The sequence below is a fragment of the Siniperca chuatsi genome, linkage group LG20 (assembly GCF_020085105.1).
Source record: "Siniperca chuatsi isolate FFG_IHB_CAS linkage group LG20, ASM2008510v1, whole genome shotgun sequence".
NCBI lineage: Eukaryota > Metazoa > Chordata > Actinopteri > Centrarchiformes > Sinipercidae > Siniperca > Siniperca chuatsi.
The window spans coordinates 13,083,654-13,104,961 of NC_058061.1; the positions used below are offsets into that span (position 1 = coordinate 13,083,654).

General features: G+C 38.5%; 1 protein-coding gene across 2 annotated transcripts; it reads right to left on the bottom strand.

Annotated features, from left to right (window-relative positions):
- Nucleotides 1-131: 131 nt before the first annotated feature.
- Nucleotides 132-17,775, bottom strand: slc4a1b (solute carrier family 4 member 1b (Diego blood group)). Of its 2 annotated transcripts, XM_044179809.1 has the most exons (21): nt 17,598-17,775; nt 13,981-14,065; nt 13,031-13,074; nt 12,816-12,931; nt 11,111-11,157; nt 9,373-9,553; nt 8,347-8,482; nt 7,042-7,114; nt 6,447-6,489; nt 6,114-6,298; nt 4,969-5,179; nt 4,628-4,831; nt 4,389-4,537; nt 4,080-4,274; nt 3,711-3,959; nt 3,456-3,545; nt 2,573-2,739; nt 2,229-2,470; nt 1,936-2,105; nt 1,033-1,206; nt 132-885 (listed from the first exon to the last, which is right to left on the bottom strand). In XM_044179809.1, exons 2-21 carry the CDS (start codon nt 14,005-14,007, stop codon nt 805-807), a joined length of 2,784 nt encoding a protein of 927 aa, XP_044035744.1. In that variant the 5' UTR covers nt 14,008-14,065; nt 17,598-17,775; the 3' UTR covers nt 132-804. The 2 variants fall into 2 exon arrangements, with proteins under 2 accessions (XP_044035744.1, XP_044035743.1); XM_044179808.1 differs by lacking the exons at nt 12,816-12,931; nt 13,031-13,074; nt 13,981-14,065; nt 17,598-17,775 and adding an exon at nt 12,418-12,589.
- Between the last annotated feature and the right edge of the window lie 3,533 nt (nt 17,776-21,308).

A 21,308-nucleotide genomic window follows, 5' to 3' on the forward strand; every position in this document is an offset into this window, starting at 1 on the left:
AATAAGTAATCAATGATCAAAATCTTATAGGAAAAAAAAAAGAAATAGGATCGGCAGAGCATTTCATTGGTCCCTGCTTTCCTTCCTTAACCCTTATCAAAAGCTAACCACACCCAATGAAACTAAGTTAATTGGTCTTTTGGGAGGTAGTTTTTATTACTTATAGAGAGATGACAAGTAGATAACGACATAACACACAGTATACATTTTAACAACACACACAAAAAACACTTTCTCTCCCCCTGTATTATTACGCCATACAGTGGTGTTGTCCTTGCTCTCCAGTGTTACGTTTGATTATTCTTGCTAAAATATCTACACTTTGCTTGCATCACTGCCTTATAAATCATGTACTACTTAATTCAGAGTTTTACTCACATCAAGCAAGTGAATACAATAATAAGTTACATTCAACACAATACTTTGCTGTGTGTGCTGGCATGAATGAAGCTTTTTTATTTCATGTATGAGTGCCCCTTCTAAATGCCTTTAAAAGCCTTTGCATTTTTTTATGTCTTTCTTTTTTGTAAAAACATGTCAATATTATATGAATATTTCCAGATTCAGTCGCGTGTAAGGCACAAACTGTTAGAAACAAAACAACATGACTATTGAAAACTCTTCAGGAATGTTTGACCAAGACAGTTTTTACTATAAAGATATAATCTATATCTGCATTTTTCATGAAAAAACACTCAAAACATGTTTGTGCTCATAGGTAGATGAAACATTCATTAGAGCCACATATAAATAAACATCTTTTTGTTAAAATAAAGGGTTGCTGGCAGCTGTCATGGAAGACATCTACAATGGCATCTGAGATTCACAGTATACATCCTGCCCCGGCTCCTCCTCGAATGTCACTTTGGCGTCGTCAGCATCCAACTAAAACAGACACAAAAATATTATAATAATAATATATATACACACACACATTCCACATAACCTTTCAGGCTCAGCCATCCACGCATTCCTAAAAGCATTGCTTACATCTGCATTACTTTATCAAAATGACAAGAGGTGACCACTTACACATTTCATTTCCAGTTGGGTGAAGAGACGCCCGGTCATAAACATGCGTAGAGGGATGGTGAGGATGAGTATGAAGGGAAGTGCGAGGGATACTGGACTGGACTTAACAAGCCACAAAACTGCAAGGCACACTAGCTGGATGGCCGTGAACAAGTGCATTCGTCCTGTGCTCACCTGTAGCCAAAATGTAGAAATATTGGTCAGATAGACATGACACTTTCTGATGTGATTTAGGGGCCACATTAACAATATTACTCTAAACACTTGTAACTTTCTAAACAAATGCTGGTATATATGGAGCATTTCCACTTATAGTGAAGTAGCAACAGTCCTATCGTGCTCCACAATTATTGGATATGATATGATTTCATGACATGACATGACATAACACAGCATGAAATCAAATATAATCAATCAACATTATATGTCCTGACGTTAAAATAACATGACATCATTTAAACACCATAACATCTCATATTCAAAAAGTAATTGTACATGCTGTTTCTTACGGCAGCGTATTGCTGCCACGCCAGAAGAAGAATATCGGAATATCACGTATCATGTCATAACGTGAAAAGTTTCTTGTTATAACAAGATATTTTCACATTATTATGACATACAAACTTATTACGTTATAACAAGAAACTTTTATGTTATTTTATGTTAGAACAATAAGTTATCACGTTAAAACATGAAACGCTTCACGTTATAACAAGATAAATAGTATATTGTTATAACATGCTAAGTTTTGTATGTCATATGTAATAATGTGAAAATATCTTGTTATAACAATAAACTTTTCACGTTATAATGTGATACTGATTCGTTTTTCTTTTTCTGCCGTGGCAGCAATACACTGCTGTACTAAAACACTTTAGTTATATGTTATCATAGGACTCTTACTCTGTTGACATAGGGTTCATCAGGGTGGTATTTCTTAGGGATTAGCAGAAGCAGCAAGCGATCCCACAGCTGGATGCCATTGAGCGACGTAACTCCCATGTAGAGAAAGATCCCGAACAAAGCCGACATGGGAATCATCTTTAGGATCGGCTCCATCAGAATTGACAGACCTTCACACAAATACACATTCAGATAAAGAATGGTGCACTGCGTTTTAATGACAGACCTGTAGATTTCTAGACATGCAGTCGTAGAAAAGACACATTAAGATTGAATGATTAGACAGCACCTACCAACAAGCAATGCCACCAGAATGCCACTGACCCTCTGCTCCATCACCTTCTCAATCACAGGTTTGGGTCCTTTGCTCATGACGGTGAGGGCATTGGCATGGGTGACAGATCGCACCGTGGCGGCGCTGAGCCATGGCACACCAAATATTGCACTGAGCCCTCCCATGCCAACTAAAACCAGCAAGTCAAAGTGGAACCCAGAGCCTTTGACCATCTTCCTCTCAGGTTTACTCACAATCAGACTGTTAACAGACGCAACACGTTTGGTTAAAGCCAGGAAATGTAATGTTTTCTGAGGTTGATAACTCACTGAGTGATATTATTGTTGAAATATAACTACTCACGTTGTGATCTGAGACTCCAGAAAGATCAGAATGAATACGAGAATGGCCGGGACACAGCATGCAAACATCACCCACACAGGGAATGGCTTGTGTTCTCCGAAGGGGTTGATAATCCAGCCCCTTTTGTCTGGGTTGGACACCATCAGACCTTTGGGAACCACTAGTTTCTGAAAAGAAAAAGCCTCCAGTTTTTAATTAAACCTATTAAATCTAACAAGTCTTAAATCTTTCAAATCTGTCTTAAACCAGTAGTGAGGTGCCACATGAACATTGAAACAGGTTTTGCTTTCTGTAATCATTCCTCCTGTTCATACTGGCCATTAAAAGATCCCTTCATAATGGTTTCAATGTAAGTGATGGGGGACAAAATGCATTCTAACGTTTATCTGGAGATAATATGAGGCTTCAGCAGTCTGTGTTAGACAAATCAAGTAAATATCTTCCAAAGTTATAGTGTTTTCAATATAAAATTCCCTCTTTGTGTTTCCCTGTTTAACTGCAGTGGACGGATAGTAACAAAAAGAGGGACTTTTGTACTAAAAAGACTGTAACGTTGGAAGATATCCACTTGAATTGACTAATTTTGACTAGTCTGCAGCTTCATATTAGCTTCAGATCAACTTTGGAATACATTTTTGCACAGAATGAGGACTGTAGATTTTCACACTGAAAGCACATTAGGAAGGGATATTTTAATGACCAGTATGAACAGGAGGAATGATTACAGCAAGCAAAGCTTGTTTCAATGTTCATATGGGCACCTAACCCATTGCTTTAAGATGTATTTAGAAAAACTGTGAACCTATCCTTTAAAATTTCAGATGAACCATGCATGTATTCAGCATATAAAACTGGGCTTGGAAGCTTAGACTCATGGACCAACCTGAGTGTAGGTATCATCAATGTTGTAGTCCACAACAACCATGAGGAAAATGGAAATAGGCACACCAAAGTCACCAAGCAAACGTCTGACCTGGTAAGCACAGATTAGGACCCCCCCCAAAAAATCACTGATTAAAGAGTGTAAAAATTAATCATACAGTTGATAACATAAATAACCCATTCATTTATAACTGGCAAAAGGTCTTTACTAAAGCAATCTGGGAATGGCTTGAGCACTCAATCCCCGCCAACTCACCTTTCCAGGAAGAAAAGTGCCGTTCTTGAACTGCCGCAGGAAGAAAGCGATAAAGAAGCAGCCGAACATGAGGCACATGGAGAGCAGGGCTGTATTGGGGTAAGATGGCTTAATAGTGTTGACAATAACAGTCGTGTTGCCGGTAGCATTGTCATAGATGACCACCTCTTCCATCTTTGGATGCCAGGGATTTTCTAGAGATGCATTCAGATGATCATAATTCAGAATCAGCGGGTGGGTCTTAAAGATCTAAAGAGAAGTCAGAGAGTAGATCAAGAAAGATTAGAATCTGGCCATGAGAAGCAGCACTATAATCGCAGAACTGAAATGTCTCAGATTTCATTTGGACAGATGAAAAGATGGTTTTACCCTCCCTAGCTTGGCAAAGGTTTCATAGATGAAGATGAGGGAGATGAGGATAGAGAAGATTTCCTGGGTGAAGCGTGAGATGAAACGCACCAGGAAGCTGCCCTCAAAGGCCACGATGATCACCACGATGATGACCAGCCACACCCCAACCCAAACTCTCCCCACGATATACTCAATGCCCTGGGACTTGCAGAACTGAATGAATGAAATGGGGTGAGTTGAGTTCAGTGGGATCATATGGATTAGAAGAGACTATAAACAACTCTACAATTCATCTAGATGTGGATGTGATTTGGTATAGGAACTTACAGCAAAGAAGGCCTCCTCAAACACTAACAGAGGACCGGAGAAACCAATGACCAGGATGGGCTGAGCAGCAACGAAGCAGAAGATGATCCCCTGAATGCTGGTTGAGATGAGGAGCTCTGGAACGCCCATCATGTTTTCCACCTTATCAGCTGTAGTGGCAAAGATGGCGTCAAAGTATTATTATGGGATCTGTTGCATAAAACAGCAATACCATGTCTCATACAAATATGCACACATACCCAGCAGTCCTCCAAAGGTGATGGCAGGAGACAGGGCAGCAAAGTAGATGAAGATGACGGCAGCAAGGACCTGGGTGTTAAGAGCATCTGTGATGTCACTCTTGTAGTACTGGTAGCGTCTCTTTATGTCTCGAATCATCCCGCCAAATGGTCGACCAGTACGGGACAGGGGATCTTCAGGTGGAGGCCCGGTAGAGATGGAAACTGGGGCAAAACAATTTCAATCTAATGTGAATACTATACACTGATATTAAAAAAATGCTCCAGTAAATAATTGGTTTGTTTATGTGTGTGCTGTATAAAATCCAAAGTAGTTTTGGGTGTGTATTGATGGCACTCACCCCTGCGAGGCTTGGAATCCAGGCAGAGCGTGGGATCAGAGGACTGGAACCTGTCCTCCAGCAGTTTCTTCTGAAAGCTGATGATCGAGCTGAGCATCGCTTCGTTCTGGATCTCGGTGGGTGGGATGACAATGCTGCAGTCCATGAAGTCGGCCAAGGCGTCCGTCAGCTCACGGGAGCTCTTTGTCTGAAACGCTGCCTGATTGAACACCTTGGATGGAGATAGTGGAGGGGGATGTTAAGACTGCAGACTGCAGGGTTAGGGAGCATTTGACAAGGCGTGCATACCCATTTCATACAATCAGTAACTTTGGTGCAGAGTGGCAACACATTTTCTACGTTCTAAACATTTCTTAGAAGTTTATGCAACAGTAAGTCCTGCGTGGTCAGAGATATTCTTCAGGCAGCATCTGAACAAGATAAGTGTATGTTTATCATAGTGCTGTAGTACTTGAATCCTGAACTTGGACTCAATCGTGACTCAATTGTGACTTTACTTTGACTTGTTCAGCAAGTTGAACTTAGATTACCCTGAATTTGTACCTGATCTGTTTGGTTAATAATGATCTACATCTAAACCTGACTATGACACTTTATCTTATATTGAGAGGATGGTGTCACCATAAAAACTGTGCCATGAGAGGAAAAACGTCACTAGTAAAGTGTCAGATGAAGATGCCTCCACGACAAAAAATTCACTTGTAGATTGTGTTGATGAGAAGAGTGGAAATTATTATTAAAAACATGCATAAGGAGGACTGAGGAAGATAGACTGGGACATTTGTTGTTTTCTTAGAATGTCTGTTAAAAACCCCTAACACGTTGTTAAACTTTAACAACTTTGAGTCAAACTAGCTGCTCAAGTTTGGACTCCAGAGGACTTGAGACTGAATTTCGACTTGGCACTTGTAAATTAATGACTTGACTATAATGCTTGAACATGGAAATGTAAAACAATAACACACAGCTACTATAATATTGTCACTAGACTTGAATTTTATACTGTTGTTTATACTGCTGTTTATACTCTGCAACCAGAGTTACACAGTCTCAGCCTCTTTAAAAGTGATCATTTCTTTTAAGTGTTTGGTTAATGTGTCACTGCTCACTTATTTTAGGTGTGTAGAAAGTGTCAGCTAACTCACTTTATCAGCCATTAGTGCAGCCATAGCACGGCCAGTCTCGTGGTAGTCCATGTCAGTCTTGCTGGGGCCAACCAGAACAAAGATGAAGCGTACGGGCACTGGGGCCTCCAAGGCAGAGTCGAGCACCACCGCTTCCTTCAGACGCACAAACACAACAGTGGGCCTTTCCAGAAAGTCCAAAGCTCCTGGTTCAAAGAGAGAGAAATATTCTATTCAAAGAGAAACCCACATGTATACACAAAGGAAAATGTGCATCCAAATACTTCTGCAGCAACAAACACACACATACTATACTCCAGATCCTGAAAGAAAACAATGCAAACACTGGCTTACCTACTAGCACCATGGAGGCCTCAACGCGGTAAGATTCGTCACTCTAAAGCAACAGAGAATGAGCAGACCTAGTGAGCAAACATCAGACGTTCCTATCCCCATCATTATCACTATATTTTAAAAAATTAGATTTTTTAAAGTGGAGCTTCTCTTGAAAATGACAGCAGCAGGTTTAAATAATCTATTTAAATCAAATCTGTGAATTTTTCCCCAGGAGGACATTACAATCTAAGCATCACAGCAGTGTGAAAATACTTACCTTGTGTAACAAGAGCAAGAACATGTCAAGACTCTAAAACTGAATAAGATCCAATAAGCACAAAAATAAAACAACATTTGCAGAAATTTAAAAGATCACTTAATCCCAAAACCTGAGGTAATGGGTATCAGAACAAAAAATCTGAATGAATGCACGTAAAAAGACCAAAAACAGAATCCTCTAAAACCTTTACTCCTCTGAACGACTTTCTAAATGTCCTGAATGACCAGAAATCATTTTCACCTTTTAGATCACTGCCTTCGTCTCACCATTGTCATGATATTAGATCATGTTATCATCATACATTCATATGGATGATCTAGAGGAACAACTTACCCTTTCCTTGACTGAAAATTTCTGCAGGTCCACCCCATCAGTCAGGACTTGGCTCTCTGGGTCATCTGATTGGCTGGAGGGAGAAAACGACACGTGTCATCAGCTGTTTTTATGTCAGACTGAAGACTGAGTGGCTGTGATGACAAACAATCAAACTATTCACTGCAATCATTCAACAAAATAGGTTATTTACAAAACAGACCAGGGGCTAGTGAATTTTCATCTTTAGCTGAATGAGATGATGCTGCCAATATATTTGAAAGCTGTTTCATTCATTTTACAAAAACCTGTAGTTTAAAAATATTCTTATTTGCAGTGTCAGATTTTAGGAGGTAAGTTGTGGGGTAATAACTGAGAGAAAGGAGGCAAATAATGAAGACAAGAAAAGAAAACTGTTTGTTTACAAAATCAGGGCCGTAGCTACCATTAAGGGCACTGAGTTAACATACTCGGTCATATTTATGGGAATTTACAAGACATCAAAATACATAAAAGTTTTTTTTTTAAAGGAATAGACATTTTGGGAAATACGTTTATTCGCTTTCTTGGCGAGAGTTAGATGAGAACATCGATACCATGCTAGCGTCTGATATATTTTAGTGTAAATATCTTAAAATTGGACTTCAGGCAAAAAAATCCCTATATAAATCACAATTAGGGATTTAGTTTTCACCAGAAAATCCTTTCATCTTCTGATTAAAGGATCTTACGTATCTGGCAGCGTAAAGAAACAATATTTAGACTAATGTATAGTAGTTACAGTCACAGAGAATATCACTGAAAAGTTAAATGGATAAATAAAATGTGGAAATCTTCATATTTCTAAACTTCTGGCAACAGAAAAAAAAAGAAAAACCGATCAAATGACAAATGTGTGCTTGTGAAAAGAATAAAACATCTTAGTAAAATGGATTTGGGCAACTTGAACGCTTGGTGGTCTTTGATCTGAATTACAAATCTATTTTCATTTAGATTTCTCAGCTTATTGAATAAAATTTTGAAAACACAGTGACAGTATATGTCCTTATAGAGTGACCTTTATATGTGCGAGGTAACTACAGTACACAATGGTCACCTTTAATAAAGACTTAAGCGGACAGGCAGAGTGGTTTGGTGGTCAGAGACAGTGTTTTCATAATTACAGGTTTGATCTCCACAATGGCTACGTGTTCTGCTCAACTTTCTCTGAGCAAGTTACTGAAACGTCCCCGTCTCATTTGCAGCTTTGGATAACAGCATCAGCTAAAAGCCTAAATGCAGGTAATTTATGTTTGAGTCACTGTTGGATGATGTCTTGGAGGATACCTGCGGTTTTGAAGCAGAGATCTCAGCACTCCTTCCCGGTCTCCAGGTCTGATCTCCTTCTTGTTGACCATCTCGTTGACAATCTTCTCGGTGATGCTGACCAGGGTTCGCTCTTCACAGTCGAAAATTGTCACACCTTGACAAAGGAACACGTTGAAAATATTCCATGAGATGATCATAAAAAGGAGCGCAATGTGGTTGTGGTTTGAGGGGAGGTTCAGTCAAAATGAGAAGTAGAAAGAGGGGCTGAGAGTGCCAGAACTTGCTGCATTTTAAGGGTTTAATTTTGGCACTACAATGGCAAAACGTACTGTAAGGAAGCAGGCAAGGGAGCACTTTTTTATCTCAACAGTTTGTACCTAGACAACAATGATACTACAACCAGAGGAATTTGAAAAAATATTATTTTTTTTAATTATGTAATTTATATAGAACTACATTACACTGAGAATGAAAGAAATTAAAACATTTAATGAATTATACTCTAGTCATCAATGTGTAACCTTTACATTTACTGACAAATAATCATAATAAATAAAATAAAAGTAGACAAATATTAGCAACAAAATATACTTAAAGTGCCCAAAGTAAAAGTACTCATTATGCAGAATGGCAATTTTAATATATTATATTATTGGATTATAATTATTGATACATCAATGTTTATGCATCACTTATTTGTTGCTCCTGGTAAAGGTAGAGCTGAGTTTGACTATTTTATGTACTACTGGGTAGTTTAATCTATAATAATTCCTCATAATGTATCAGTTGTTTATATTTTGTAATAATAATCTGAATCTGCAAAGTAACTAAAGCTGTCAGGTACATGTATAGTGGTGTAAAAAATACAACATTTCCCTCTTAAAGTAGTGGAGTATAACGTAGCATAACATGCAAATACACAAGTAAAGTACAAGTACCTCAAAATTCTACTTAAGTGCAGTACTTAAGTAAATGTACTTGTAGCACTGAAAATAATTCTATATAGACAGATTAATTCATATATAATTGATTTTCCTCCCTGACCTGTGTTCATGGTGCGTCGGAGCTGGATGAGGCTCTTGAAGGTGAGGTAGGAGATGTGCGAGGATGCCCACACCCCGGCCTGAGGGTCGAAGCTCTCCTCGTAGCCCCCCCATCGGCCCGTCTCCTGCCAGTAGGTCTGCTGCTTCTGGTCCTTCATTAGCTCCTTCAGCTGCACGCACCTCTGAAGGCGCAGAGAAAAAACAGAGGTAAACACTGACTGATATGGACATGAATGTGGGACACAGGCACAAACATGCTTGTGCCTGTGAGACAGAGAGGGAAAATCTGGACAGGGCATGTGGATAAATCAAACTTGCACCTCCCACAAGTACAGCTTAAACATGTGGTGAACAACTGCAGTTTCACTGGCCACTTCCTACTTGACAGTGTGCCTTACCATCTACTTAGTATCAAATTCCGTCTTTTTTTTACTGTCCCTCCACTGCAGCTCAACACTATCCAGGGAAACACAAAGAGGACATTTGGTAATAAAGAGAATGTAATTTTTGTAGATACTCTCTAGAACTGACTAACTCAGACTGCTGAAGCCTCATATTAGCTTCAAGTCCGTTTCATCTGTTTCAGTGTACATATGTTTGTGAGTCTTGTTTTTCAACAGTCCTGAAAAAATGTGAACATACCCATTAAGTTGTCTATAAGGTGACTATTATTTTTACTACTAATATTACATAAACTAATATTCAAAAGCCTCAGAAGTTGTAATGCAGACGGTGGATTATGAATAAGTCTACATGTGTAATGTGTTATTTGAAATAATAATGATAATAATAAACTTAAAACAAAGTACTATTCTTTGTAACACAGTTACAAAGTGCTTTACAGTAAAAACAACAAAGCAAAACAGAGAAGATTTCCTAAAACAATGAGGGACCAAGGCAGGAGAAGAATATTAATAAAATAAACAAAAAAAAAAGATAATTTTAAAAAAATTTAATGAATTAAAATTAAATAGTGTACAACAGAATTAAATAGGACATGTAGGTTCTCGTAAAAATAGGAAAAGCTCTTCGGGTAAAAGTGAGATTTAGGAACCACTTAAAAGATGCTGTGTATTCTGTTGCTGTGTACATGATGTTGCTTTTTGCATTTTTATTTCAGGTATTTAGTTTAATCTTGTTATCAAGAGTAATTTGTAATGAGCACAATAAAAGAGAAAGACAGCCCAAGAAGACTTTGAACAAACCTTACTGAATATTCCTGAGCTTGTTCCCTTCAGCTAAAGGTTATGTACTTGTAGGTGAAGAGAGCAATAGAGATATAATTTTGCATGCCGTATGGTCCCTAAGAGCAATATCCTCTAAGAGAGCAGGATCAGATAAAGTCACATTCATGCTTCATTACATTATAAAAACATGATGATGTTTTGGGTGTAGTTTTCCACTGCAGCAGCCTGGAGCATCATAAGAATCTACTGTCATTTCTGTCATCTTCTTGGCAGCACCAGCGTGGATATGGATCAGGCTAATGTGGAAAGGTGGTCCAGGTGACACTTTGTGTCTATAAGGTAAACATGGTTGCCCTGCCTCAACAACCAGCAGGCTCCAGGCTCTGAGCCACTGTTAGTTTCCGGTGTGGACATGAATGACGACTCACCCTGGACATGTTTGGACTGTCAATACATGTCGTGTGCCTGTAGTGGATATACAGTGTGTGTGTGTGTGTGTGTGTGTGTGTGTGTGTGTGTGTGTGTGTGTGTGTGTGTGTGTGTGCTCCTTACCTGCCACTCTGTACTGGGGTCGGCGTTGTTGCTAATGTTCCTGGCAGCTGGAACAGACACAGTGTACCCAGTTTAAACCCACTCTGTCTTTCAACACTAAGACATTTTTTCACACATTTTAAAGTCTGAATAATTTCTGCAATCCAAAAATAATGAGGTTCATCTTAACTTTGCTCATTCAAAGCTTTGCTAGATAGTGGTAAAGAATGAACTGAATTAATTATTTTTTAAATTTGCAGTAAAGACATAAAGTGTATTGGAAATATTGATTCAGGTTGTAGTTGGCAGATGACATCAGCCTTATGTAAGATATCTCCAGAGTGTCCATTTTTATCTCAGATTGGACTGGAGCACTGAAGTTGTCTGTGACAACAGAATGATTTATTTCCAAAACACAGATTATCAAAGGGGTGGAAGATTCAGATCAGACCAACTAGATGTTGTCTACAGTCCATCCGTGTGTGTGTGTTTGTGTGTGAGTGTGTGTGTAAGTACAAATGTGCCAATTCTTTTATATGTACAATGAATAAATATACATTGTGTTATTTGAGTAGGTGTAAGTACAATGTGCACACACACAGGTACATATGTCTGCAAATGAAATCTTTGCAGATTTCTGTAAAGTGTCAAGTGTCTCAAGTTGCATCGAGAAGACAATATGTTAGTAACTTTATTGGTTTTGCATGCAAGTATGTTTGTGCATCTAACACACATAGATACACAAATACATACATACTGATGTTTCAAAAAGCAATGTGTATGTCTAATTTGCAAAAAAAAGCACATTTTTTTGTTATCGTCAATATGCATGTGGGAAGATAACCATTGACTGCACATGCAAAATTTCTGCAAATTCAGACATTTTCACATTGCATAATTTGTGTGTGTCTTTCTGAACCAAACACTCAAACACAAGTCAGGCCTTCTTTTAACTCAGCTAAGCAACACTTGTGTATTATAGTAAATCAAACTGGACCTGCTGCGTAGCCTTAAAGATCTGTTGCCTCTCACGCTTAGTCGGTTCTACTGACTGGTGTGTCACCCCATGACTTGGATTGCTGACAGCCTCCCTAGTATTGCTATGCAGCTTTGAAGTTGAGGCATAATTTGAGTAAGACTAAACATAAAATCCTGCACTAATCTTTGAAAATCATCCTATTGCAGCATTGACCACAAGTCAATAACAGTAAGTGTGCAGTTTCCAAAAAGTGCTCTATTCCCATATTTTTCATGCTACAAAGTTACAGCTTTACTTGTATTATTGCACAAATAGCATTCATAACTGTAGCAGAAAAGGTGACACTTACCTCCTGCAGGCACTCGCCAAGCCGACAGCAGTGACAAGTGACTGACCCCCAGAATGGCAAAAAAGCGTGACTTTATAAACACCACCTCTTTAAAGCTGCCTCTTTGTGTATGTGTGGATGCATGCTGCCTGATAATGGGTGGGACTAATACATGCATGCATGCACACACACACACGCACACACGTGGACATGCACACTCTAATTCTCTCTGAAACACATGTCCAACAGAGTGATGTCTTCTGGTCTCACCCATAATATTGATAGTAAATACAGTGGCGTGGTATGTGCAGAAAACCAGTCGCACTGTGTCATTATCCAACCAGCATCTTATCATATTTAATGTCTGTGTTTGGAGGACAACAGAGGCTTGGATTACATTGCTGGGCCTGCACGCTTACCTTCAACACCATCGGGGTTGAGAGTGAAACTTTGGATTTCGGCTTTCATGTTCTCTTCTTCCTCTCCCTTTAAGATGGTCAACATCTCGCATCTGTCCACCGCTTGAAACTGAGGCCTGAGCCATGACAAGAAAGAAACACACTTTTAGTCAACTATACATTAGAGTATGGCACTGAACCTGCTGGCAAAAAAAAGTAGCATTAAGGTGACTTACCCGATGAAAGGGGTGTAAAGGGAGCACTCCTGTTCATTTTTGCTCTGTTAGAAAAAAAAAAAAAAAACCGATGGGACCACATTTAACCAAACCCAATTTTTCATCCTTTGGTGATATTTGGATGTTCCATTCATTAAAGGGTTATTCCAGCGATGTACTGGAAGTGATAAATTGCACTCTTGTAAAGTTGTAGGACTCACAAGAGACAGATTTAAGAAAAAAATGGTGAAAATCGAAGCAAGATATCCTGACTTTAAATCCCTAGTTAACTCCAAATAAACTCCAAATAAACACTGGATCCTACTTTACCCATAATGCAGTTTTTTTTCTTTATTTAATAGATGTAGTGTCAATGGCTCACCTGGCTAAAGGCTCTGCTAAGTGCTGGAGTGGTGCGAAAAAGAGAAAGAGCTTCTGTGCAATACATTCACAAGCTTTAGGTCATTTAGGCCTGGTAAGCTCTTCTTCTTTCCATTTTTAATTACAGAACAATATTTACATATGTGCAAACAAAACTGATCACACCAGGAATACAGCCAGAGCATAAGAAATAAATAGATTGAAAACACTTACCTTACTCTACACCCCACAGTTTTGGTAGCATATTATACAGAATATCAGTGTTGTTAACACCTTTATTCCCAAACTTTTGTTTTTCCAGTGCTGTACCTGGCAAGTAACCAGTATTTACAAAAACCTTAAAGTATAATTTATTTCATTTCATTAATTTCCTCCAAAATGCCCAACTGTTACTCTCTTGTTCCCCATAGTCTTGTTTTTAAGCACCAATAAGTATTTTATTGGTACCTATTCATACACTGAAATTACACTGTAAATCATGGGCTGTATTATAAAGTGTCACCAAGAAAATATCTAAATGATCTCTGTCCGGACTTGGAAGCCCGGAATCCGATGTGTGTGCATGTGTGTGTGGGTGCGTTTCCACTCACAGTCCCGGGTGACAAATCAGAGGCCATTGTATCCCAAGTCCTTCACTGTATCGCCTGTTGATAAGTCAGCAGTAATGGAAATGACCTGTAAGACATAGCAGCATGTCATTCATCCTTAAACAGTCAACAAGTCACACTCATTTTCATGTCTTACTACTTAACCTTCACACTGTATGTTGCCTCTGTTAGAGATTTTACCTGAGATCTCACACATACAGTATATATGCATTTACACATGTATGGCTGCACACACACATAGACATACACAGTGTACATATAGCCCATGTGACAGAGATGATAGGCATGCAGATATGAAAGAATACCTGTGCATGCAAGCTGCAGTGTATGTTACAACTTAGTCTTTACATCTTCAAGATAGTACTGGTCTTTCAGCAGAGGTTTCCCCAAATTTGACGAAAACCTTGAATGATCTTGTGTTTTTGAGGTGTCAAGCACAAAACTGTCAATTTCAATGTATCAGTAAATGATACGCTGCAAATGTTTGAATACATACTAAATAATGTTTCTTTTCTTCCAAAAGAGTTTGTCAAAATTGCCTGTGCTCAGTGGTGGAAGAAGTATTTAGATCCTTTACTTAAGTAAAAGTACTGCAATATGAAAATACTCCACTACGAGTAAAGTTCTAATTGAAAATGTCACCAAGTAAAAGTACGTAAGTATTATTAGCAAGATGTAATTCAAATATCAAAAGAAAAATGGTCTATGTCAGTGTTGTACTACTATTATTATTGATGCATTAATGTGTAAGTAGTGTTTTAATGTTGAGACTGGTTGAGGCTGGCTGTGGTGAGCAAATTTTAATCACTTATATATAGTTTAATTTGTAACAATGTGTCAAATATTCAACTGTAAACTGTTGTTCAACTGTTTGTAAAGTAGCTAAATGTAGTGGAGTAAAAAGGGCAAAAATTCCTTCTGAATTGTAGTGGAGTGGAAGTATAAAGTAAAGTACAAGTACTTTGAATTCATACGTACTTACTTAAGCTGTGGACAAATATTCTAGATATCTAGATTAGTGGACCTCACCACATTCATTATATTTGGCTATGTAAAATGTAAACACAGGCAAAATAACAAGTATTTTCTTGCCTGTATACAGTCTGTAATTCAACAAAAGCAGCAGTCTAATTGCTTTTCCATTAATGTGTTTAGTAAACATATACACTGTAAATAGAGGACACCAGCAGCCTCATTAGTTCTACAAGCAGAACGTCATCAAAAATGATTTGACAGGAAGGCATTGATTATGGTATATATAGGGTTATTTTCATGTATAATCATCTCCTTTAATTGATAGCCCATGTGACCAAATTTTCAGATCAATATGTGACATGAAAAGCCAACTTATGCAGCGATCAGTTACAGTAACCACTCATATAATAATAATAATAATAATAATAATAATAATAATAATAATAATAATAATAATAATAATAATAATAATAGTAAAACAAATCAAAATCATTTCTGGTGCTGTTTGCACTAAGGGTCTTATTTGACAAATAATTTCCCCTGAGAAATCGACACATTTTGTTTACCTGTGCAGTGTTTTTCCAAACGTTGTTGAGACAGTTCAATTTGTGCTCACAGTTGAGGCACCATGATGCACGACAGTAGAAACCACACACCCTAAGATACCCCTTGTCAAAACTTAATATGACCCACTGATTAGCGATCAGCATGTTCAGTCCTTTATCATTAACTGTTCAGTATAAACAGACCTCAGAGCAGTGTTTAAAGGGGCTCCAACACCAGTAACCCTGCCCTCCCTCCCCTCCCACACTCAGACAAGAGCAACATAGAAGCTGTCCAGGGGCACAGGGATGCTATCAGCCATCCACATCTGGTTCTCACAAGGGGCTATCCTACTGAAGATGACCCCTCCCTGACCCTCACCACCACATCCAGCCAGGGGCTGCGGGTGAATGCTCACACTCACAAATATGGAGTTGTGAAAGTTATGGTTAAAAAAGGCTGCCAGTCTTATACATGTAGAGACAGTGAGGCTGGGAAACAGGAGTTAAATGGGACTTGTGCTCTTCAGATGTAACATTTCCTTCCTGATTCAATAACAGCTGCAGTTTCAGTCACTGATAACATTGTCTCCTCCCTGGATAAAAAACAATTTTGTGCTGCCCTCTTCATTGACCTTTCAAAAGCATTTGATACTGTCGATCATAAAATCCTACTCCACAAACTACAATCTATTGGTCTAGATGAAGCCACGCTTCATTGGTTCCACTCTTACCTCACAGAGAGAACTCAGACTGTTGTTGCTAATGGTACTCGTTCATCTTACCATCAGAAATTGGTTGCCACAGGGGTCTGTCCTTGGTCCATTACTGTTTACTTTATACATAAATAACATAATTCTTCCTAATCAATACTTGATGATTACAATGATGATGACACAATTTTACATGCCCCACCCAAGCCCAGGCCCTGACTCGTCTTCAGTCTGCCTTTCCAATTATCACAGACTACATTTGAATACAGAAAAGACCAAGTACATGGTATTCTCCACCTCCACCAGGGACTAACTATCATTAAACATTAAAACATTAAATGGAACCCATATTACTCTTGTTGCAGACTATCATTCAAGATTCATATTCAATATTTGACTCAAAAATTAAAAACCAAGGCTTCTTGTATAGAATTAAAAGATGTCTGTCTTCTTTCTCTGAAGAGTCAGGTGATGGTGAAGCTTTATCAGACGTTGTGTACAATAGGCTTCACAGTATTTGGATAGCACTAAGGATAAAACTATCATGAAAACTTAATAATAATGCTGCAAACCAAATCAAATATAAAATAATTCAACAATTCAAGTCCAGTGAAAGAGATTTGATTTGACACTGAGATTTGAGCCAGAGTTGTATTAACTGGCACTGTTGTGGTTGCTCTGTGTGCATGGCACTGATATGACGAGTCACACGGTTATTTTGGGAATATACTGACTATACTACAGTGGGAGAGGCAGAACTAAAGCAGCTATCGTTTAAAGAAACCTGCAGTTGGAGATCATACTACACCTGAATTATTTTATCACTAAAATGGTAAAAAAAACAGTAGTGCAAAGTAAGTGAGTACTTTTAGTTTTGATACGTAATCACATTTTGCTGATAATACGTCTGTACTTTGACCCAAGTAAAAAAAAGTTTAAAAATAAGCAAACTACAGTATTTGCCCGAGAAGATAGTTTATACAATATAGAAATGCCTCATGTTGAAATCCATACATGCACTATGTTTCACATTCTTTAAAATATTGACAGATGGAGGCAGGTGAAGTTTCTACTAAAAACACTTTACTATCACAGACAATGGAAAGTGGTCAGAGAGTATCAGTGGGGTCCATGTGTTGCTCCCTGCACACATTATTTATCTTGGTCCTAACAGAAAAATACAAGATAGAGAGCTGACCAAACCCTTTTGAATGGATGTTTGTATACCTATAGGTTTGGCAGCACACATATTTCCACCTATCAAGCAGCAGTTGTTGGCAGCAGGCGTCACATAACTGGACCCAAATGCAGACACTTGACGCAACAGAAATGGTTAAAAGGAAGTTTACTAGGTTAGGATGAGGCTTACAGTTGGTCACAGGCAGGCAGGCGCGATCAGACAAACAACTCCAAAAACCAGCAGGCAGTCTGGACATCAGCAACAGGTAATCAGAGGAGGAAACAGGTAGAAGGCAGGCAGAAATAGCTGGGAGCCAGACAGCAATCTGGCAAAGAGCAATTGGAATACTGTCCTCTATTGAAGAGCAGAGGAGCTGCTGCTGTACATGCAGGAGGCGGATGACAAGAGACGTCAGGTGATCAACGGAGGAGATCAACCTACTGAGGGTGCCTGGTGGGCAGGTGAGGCATGACTGGATGACAAACTGTACTGTGTATATGGATATCACAAGGGTATGAGAAAGGACATTTTAATCACCGTTGTTTTGTTTTCTGCTGTTTTTTAGTTGCTTGCAAACTTCATGCACTTCTGTACTGAGTCACCTCAGTGATCCCTATCAGTGAACTGTGAAATCTATTTTGGGATAGTAATGATATCACTTTTTAGGCGCACTTAAAGGGTTTGTTGTTGTAAATAAGGCCTTCGTTAATAGATACACCTATTTTAATTTATTATGCTTTGTAGATTAGTAAGGATAAATTACAGACCAGTTAGTTAATAAAGAATCAATAAGGACAGCTCTTCGGGTTGCCAGGCTGTCGCCAAGTTTTAAAAAATCCATTTAACTGGTGTAGCATGACCTTTACCTTTTTAAGACAAAAAGAGCCGCAGCACTTTCGGACCAGAGCTTTTCAACTTAAGATAGCAAAGTGAGAAACTCATGACCCTTTATTAACGACTTATAAACATTCATGACTGCAGTTTTGAAGGCTAATTAGAAAGTAAGACATTGAGTCATTACTAGAAAGGCGAAGCAAGATGTGCTGAAGGAGGATAAACACGATCAAAAGGATTTTGCTTTTACAACCTGGCAACCCAAAAGCTGTTTTACAAACTCTTGAAACAGATATATAAATGAGTAATGAGCATGAGTAAATTATTTATTAACTATAAGTGATAATCCCCTATAAAGTAAGCCTTATTAGAAACTGATACCCAAAGATTTTAAACTCTATATATAGTCATACAACATCTTTGTGAAAATACTTTGTGTTGACCCAAGACACATAAATGTGATGCAAATACAGATCTGTCCTTTTTCAAAGACCAGAATTTATAATTAGCAGAATTTTAAGTGCCCCTTTACATTGATTACTGTCTCTGAACAGTTGTAATCTCCGACAGGATCATGGTCTTCAGCTCAGAAGGGGGCAGCATTGTTTTAGTCATGGCAGCATCATCATGAACTCTATAAGCAAGACATTGATTCTTTAGCTTAATGTGCAAACCAGTAGGGATTTTTCAGGCTGCATTTTCTTGAACAGAATAGAAATATTACTGACATCATATAACAGACATTTTTAAAACTTCACAACTAATGTGAAGTCTAATAAAATTTGTGAATTCATATTATCTTTCTAGGCAAACATGTTATTGATTTATTTATTGTTGGGTGATCTAGCTGAGGTGAAAAAGAGACAAAGTTGAGTTGAGATCATGGGCAAAATTTTTTACCATAACATTTTCAGTTAGTGTCATTTTATGTGACTTGCAGTTCATGCTTTTACAGATCCTTAGTTTCACTGGGTCAGCTTTTACAGTGATACAGTACAGAACATAAACCATCCTGTACCTTTGTGATTTCTGTGACTGAATTCAGCAGGTTACTACTGTGTCTGTGCGCACATGCACTTGCTTCATATCAGCCAAATCTGTGTGTCTCTGAATGCATAATGGGCTGCATTGACAGTCAACAGCCTAAGGCTCATTTTTTGTGTATGTAGTTGTATCTGATCAATACAAAGGCCTGTTCACCCCCCCCCAAGTCCCTTCAATGTCTGCTCTCTTCAGTACACCAACAGAGAGAAAAAAATCTTTGAAATCAATACTTTTTATTATTGAGCCAGTGGGAACAAGCAAACATGTTTTACACAAACACATGGACATAATGTTAAAAAGTGCAAACATGACTGTACACATGCAGAGAATATCAACATAGGCACACACGCCTTAACCATGACATACACATTGTGGAACTCGTCTCTGGGTTCAGGTCAGGTCAGGTCACAAGTTCTTCAACTGGGGAGACAAATTCATTAATTCATTCACTCATGCATCTTTACCTGTAGTAGACTGACAGGGTTGGAAAGAAAGAACAAACAAACACACATTTGTTTTTAATTATTACATTTGTATTTGTGTGTTAAAGTGTATTTATGTGGCCAGCTCATCGTCGGTGCATTTGTGGACCCAGTTAAATGTCCAAGAAAGGGTTAAACATCTAATCAGATTAGATAAAACAGCAAAGAAGCAAGCCTGGACAGGATAAATGGGAAAATAAAATTAACAGATGAAATATTTTTCTCTATACACTACTCTACTCTATATTCTAATGTAGTATTAGTATTTCTTCTATGAGATGTGGCAGCTAATGAGCAGAAGATGGAGGGGAGAGTGAACAGTAAAGAGAGAGAAAAGGGGCTAGACAGATCAGATCAATAAAGTGCAGATGAGGGAGCCCCATGGGAAGAAGACGGGTTTGTCGTCATCTGGCCCATCCGAGGTTCACCCTGGCACTGTACAAAATTAACCTGAGTAGTTGTTTCATCCCCACGGCAAGAACACAACGAAATTAAGGATAGCTGCACCAACTCACCAGCCCAAACCTTTATTGCACATAATGATGCCGGTTTGTTGAACTTGTTGTTTACCAAATACAACAGGAATACCCGCTGGCACTGCAGTACTTTCAAGGTTTTCTCTAAACACAACATGATATCACTCCCATGCCAGTTATTGGTGTAAGTGCTTTCAGAGTAATTTAAGGGCTTCCTTGGCTCGTCATATGATTCCCCTCCATCTATTACAGTACATTAGAAGAAAAGCTCGCACAAGGAGAGGGTGGATCACATTGCCAGTGCTGTTTTTGCTCCTCTGTTGCTGCTTTTGTATGAGTGACAGGTGGTCTCCTCTTCCTCTTCAGGTCAACAATTTTCACATGTTGAAGATGAATACACATGTGTGCATGGGAGATAAAATCATGAAATATAAAGATGGGACATGCACAAGCATGGGAAGCTTACTAAGACTGAGAGAGATGTAGATAGCCTATAAACTAACACACACACACACACACACACACACACACACACACACACACACACACACACACACACACACACACACACACTTTCCCGCAGAACCGGCCACCTGGAGCAGAATTCTTTTCTCGGAACTTGAGATGGGACAGTGAACGTGTCCTGGACCACCCATCCTCTGTCCACTCACTGGTGACAGATGGTCAGCGTGTGTGTGTGTGTGAGTGTGTGTCCAGGTGCTTGCATCTGTGTGCATGTGACAAAATGGATACAGTTTTGTTTTCACATCCACATTTCATAAAAATGTCTGCAGGCTCTTGCCTCTTTTTTTACTCTTCCAGTAAACATAGTAGTGATATTAGTTATAGTTCCCTATAACGTCTTATAAAACTTAACTCTATAGACATTTAAAGGGAAAGGAGAATTAAAAATCCTTACTCACTCAAAGTGATCAGAAAAAGGACTCAGAAGCAAATTCATGTCAGTGAAAAAGTGTTAAAAATGTAATCATTTATGTCACTATTATCTGCTTGTTACCATAGGATTATACCACTTCTTTCATAGCCAACAGAAGAGACCAATC